General features: G+C 47.9%; 1 protein-coding gene across 1 annotated transcript in view; it reads left to right on the plus strand.

Annotated features, from left to right (window-relative positions):
- Nucleotides 1–5000, plus strand: part of LOC310771680 (thyrotropin-releasing hormone-degrading ectoenzyme-like) — a gene marked incomplete at both ends in the record, with an annotated part of 42536 nt that overhangs the window by 24508 nt on the left and 13028 nt on the right. Inside the window, one exon of the mRNA XM_083664230.1 lies at nucleotides 3778–4025. Coding sequence (XP_083520356.1) covers nucleotides 3778–4025 — 248 coding nt within the window. The remainder of the gene's footprint in view (nucleotides 1–3777; nucleotides 4026–5000) is intronic.

Genomic DNA, 5000 nt, shown 5'->3' on the forward strand with positions numbered 1-5000 from the left:
TCTCTGTCTCTCCCTCTCTGTGTATGTGTCTCTCTCTCTGTCCATCTCTCTATAGCTCTCTCCCTCTCTTTCTCTCTCCCTCTGTGTGTCTCTCTCCCTCTCTCTGTGTGTCTCTAGTCGTGTTTCCATTACCCTCACAAATGCGCAAAATCTAAATATCGCAATAGAAATTGGGTAATGGAAACACGTAAATTTCGAAAAACCTCCCAAATATCGCAAAACGTTTTTGCGCTCTCATGAGGTGGTTTTTCAGACGTGTCGATATAGCAGTTTATCGCAAAAGTGTAATGGAAACAGTTTTTTCGCATTAGCACGTCATGTGACCCATTCTGCTTTGGAAAAGCAGCGAAAAATGAGGAAGAAACGGTTCGATAAGCCGTGGCAAAACCTCCGCAGCAATGGAAAACTTTGAAGCAACGCTAGCAGAAAGACGAGTGTTATGCAAAATATATATAAAATAGATCATGTTTAATGGCAGAAATCGGTCCATGGTGACAGGCTGCCTGTGTGCGCGCATTTGGCACAGCGCGAGATAAGGGGATGAAAAGCAGGTGCGTGCTCCTGACTGAAGTGAATACAGTGACTGTGAGTAATACATTACACACGTTTCAGGTGCAGTGTTATAATTATAATAGCTACACAACATTGTGATTATTGACCAAATCAGACTTTTCCCCCCTCCATCTCTAAATCGGACCAGTTGTAGGCTATTAGGCTATTAGGCTTTTTTCCTCTGCCTGTCGCGCTCACTGCATTCACCGCAGCCAGCAACATTTTGCGACTCATTTTATTTTGAATTGATAATCAGGCTCGTTTATATGCGTTGTAACTTCATGTTGTGATTTGCATTGACCATTGGTTGGATTTGAGCATGCAGGGGACGGGATATGGGGCAGATCCACTGTGGCAGGCAGCTGCTGGTAGGCTAATGGGAATTGCGTTCAGGTGTGCGCTCCGTCAGACGGTACCAAACTCAACTTCAATGGAAACGCCTACAAGTCGCAATTGTACATTGTCGAAGTTGTAGAAATATCGCAATTATTTTGCGAAAAACTGTAATGGAAACACAGCTAGTGTCTCGCTCTCTCTCTGTCTCTCCCTCTCTGTGTATGTGTCTCTCTCCCTGTGTGTCTCTGTATATCTCTCTCCCGCTCTCTGTGTTTTTCTGTCTCTCTCTCTCTCTCTCTCTCTCTCTCTCTCTCTCTCTGTCTCTCTCTCTCTCTCTCTCTCTCTCTCTGCTGTTGTTTTTGTTTCTGCTGGATTCTCCTGGGAGCCTTCTACTGGAGAACTTTATTAAAAACAATATGTTTTAATACAGCAGCCATTCATTCAGCTGGGCTGCAGCACTGTGGCCTTTGTGGGATTAAGTGTTGTGTAACTTGAGTTCAGACACCAGATGAGAAAATGTTGGGTGCAGTGTGTGTGTTGTGTGTGTGTGTGTGTGTGTGTGTGTGTGTGTGTGTGTGTGTGTGTGTGTGTGTGTGTGTGTGTTGTGTGTGTGTGTGTGTGTGTGTGTGTGTGTGTGTGTGTGTGTGTGTGTGTGTGTGTTGTGTGTGTGTGTGTGTGTGTGTGTGTGTGTGTGCATGTTGTGTGTTGTGTGTGTGTGTGTGTGTGTGTGTGCATGTGTGTGTGTGTTGTGTGTTGTGTGTGTGTGTTGTGTCAGGCACCACAGGCTGATTGAACTCCATGGAAGTGATTTAACAACAAGTCATTTGAGACATAGGCTACTACTGTAGGCCTCTATGAGACCACTGAACAGCTGAGAGACTCTGCTTTACCTGCCTTTGTCAAGCCTGTGGATAGCATTAGCATTAGCATTAGCATTAGCATTAGCGGCTCAAACAGTTATGAAACATTTTAGAATAATAGCTATAGAGTGCCAAAGTCACACCCTCTTCCGGGTTTGGCATGGGACCTAAGATGTTTCAATCCCAATTAATTTTTCAATAGACATTTTGTAAAATCCTCATAAAGATAGTTTGACTTGGTCAAACCAAGCAATTCATCAGGAGAGATCATAATAACATTTCATTCGAACCCCCCCCCCCCCACACACACACACACACACACACACACACACACACACACACACACACACACACACACACACACACAGAAAGCATTTTACGAAACGTCTATGGAAAAGTGAATGTGCAATGAAATAGTGTGCAAGACTTTCTTATCATGATGTATTTCTGAGTGAAACAAGGTAGAACACAGCGCATTAGGAGGAGTTTGATTTACATTACATTACATTACATTACAGTACATTACATTACATTTGAGTTTGATTTGACCGCGTTGCAAAGTGTGTCTCTAGGATGATGGACTGAGCGACTGCGAGACGAGTTGAGTGCCTTGCTGAGCGGAGGGAGAGATAGCAGTCTGCTAAATAATGTCTTTTACCAGACTTAATCTGAAACCTACCGGTCTCGTTTCAATAGCAGTCTATGTAAATACAGCCCCGTGGACTGCGTGCTCGCTGGCTGGCTCACTGCGCCGAGCACCAGAGCAGAGTACCGGTGGCTGTCTCCCTCCAGGCGGACGGCCTCCTCCTACCCGAGGGAGAGAGCCAGCTGCCGGGCTTGAAGCATGAGGCGAGCCGGGGTAAAGAACAGCTGCCGGGCTTGAAGCATGAGGCGAGCCGGGGTAAAGAACAGCTGTGGGTCTTGAAGCATGAGGCGAGCCGGGGTAAAGAACAGCTGTGGGTCTTGAAGCATGAGGCGAGCCGGGGTAAAGAACAGCTGTGGGTCTTGAAGCATGAGGCGAGCCGGGGTAAAGAACAGCTGTGGGTCTTGAAGCATGAGGCGAGCCGGGGTAAAGAACAGCTGTGGGTCTTGAAGCATGAGGCGAGCCGGGGTAAAGAACAGCTGTGGGTCTTGAAGCATGAGGCGAGCCGGGGTAAAGAACAGCTGATAATCTGATAGTCTGATAGCTGATAGTCCACATCTGATAAGATTTTGTACCAGATTTGAGCTTTTGTGATGACCCTCCCACTCTCCTGGTGTTGGGGTCGTTGGGCTGATTGGGTGCACCTGGGCACGGTGCACACTCACACGTTGGGCTTTGGGCTTAAAGGAGAATTTCGTTTTTTTTGAACCTGGACCCATCTCCTGGCAATAATTATGATTTGGCCACTCACCCAGCGATGTCCGCGGCGTTTCTGGCCGTCCTAGCGTTGTTTTGAGATCAATAGCGTCCAAGTCAGTTGTAAAATGGAGCTGATTTGGGGCCAAGTGTGAGCCTGTCTTTCCTGCATCTAAATAGCTATTTTTATTCCCGTTTTCGCCAAATATCGTCATAATCTGATCCCTCAACATCCACCAGAGTGATATTTCGCCCCAGGCCATTTCCTGGAGTCTCCCAGGGATCAAATTGCCTCAAACGTGATCTCGGTCACCAAGTCTTGTAAAGTCCCGCAATACTTTCCTGCCGACTGGCCAACTACAGGTAGGACGCTTTGCGGTGGTGGTTTTAGCGTAACCTATGTGGGGTTTGGCAGGAAAGACAGGCTCACACTTGGCCCCAAATCAGCTCCATTTTACAACTGACTTGGACGCTATTGATCTCAAAACAATGCTAGGACGGCCAGAAACGCCGCGGACATCGCTGGGTGAGTGGCCAAATCATAATTATTGCCAGGAGATGGGTCCAGGTTCAAAAAAACCGAAATTCTCCTTTAAGAAGAGATTCAGACCATTCAGTAGCTCTCCCTTCTCACTGATGATGTGTTGATCTCATTGTAACTCATCTGTCTGTCTCCTCCCTGTGCCTCAGGTGGAGCGCGTGTCTGTCACGGCAGAGGGTGGGGCCAGCAGGCCGGGGGGCGGGGCCAGGCCAGGGGGCGGGGCCATGCGGCTGCAGCGTCACTTCCCCGTCCCGGCCAATCAGATGTACGTGTTGGTTCTGCACCGCGAGCTCCGGCCAATCAGAACGTACCGCCTCAACATCAGCTTCACTGCCGCCATCGAGGATGAACTGCTGGGCTTCTTCAGGAGCACATACACACTGCAGGGGGAGAAACGGTACGCACACCTGTCACACACACACACACACACACACGCACGCACGCACGCACGCGCACGCACGCACGCACGCACACACACACACACACACACACACACACACACACACAACAGTGGCATTTCAACTAATATACAGATCTTACTCATTTAGTTCAGCAGTTCTGCTGCAGAATCTACTGCTGAACTAAGTTGAGTAACATCTTGTCTGCACAATAATGAATCCATATGCCGACCAAACAGCCTCCTCCACAGTATCCTCCACAGTATCCTCCACAGTATCCTCCACAGTATCCTACACAGTATCCTACACAGCCTCCTCCACAGTATCCTCCACAGTATCCTCCACAGTATCCTACACAGTATCCTACACAGTATCCTACACAGTATCCTACACAGTATCCTCCACAGTATCCTACACAGTATCCTACACAGTATCCTCCACAGTATCCTCCACAGTATCCTCCACAGTATCCTACACAGTATCCTACACAGCCTCCTCCACAGTATCCTCCACAGTATCCTCCACAGTATCCTACACAGTATCCTACACAGTATCCTCCACGGTATCCTACACAGTATCCTACACAGTATCCTACACAGTATCCTCCACAGTATCCTCCACAGTATCCTCCACAGTATCCTACACAGTATCCTCCACAGTATCCTACACAGTATCCTCCACGGTATCCTACACAGTATCCTCCACAGTATCCTACACAGTATCCTCCACAGTATCCTCCACAGTATCCTACACAGTATCCTACACAGTATCCTACACAGTATCCTCCACGGTATCCTACACAGTATCCTCCACAGTATCCTACACAGTATCCTCCACAGTATCCTCCACAGTATCCTCCACAGTATCCTACACAGTATCCTCCACAGTATCCTCCACAGTATCCTCCACGGTATCCTACACAGTATCCTCCACAGTATCCTACACAGTATCCTCCACAGTATCCTCCACAGTAT

Source organism: Poromitra crassiceps (assembly GCF_964638095.1).
Source record: "Poromitra crassiceps genome assembly, contig: HAP1_SCAFFOLD_999, whole genome shotgun sequence".
Classification (NCBI taxonomy): domain Eukaryota; kingdom Metazoa; phylum Chordata; class Actinopteri; order Beryciformes; family Melamphaidae; genus Poromitra; species Poromitra crassiceps.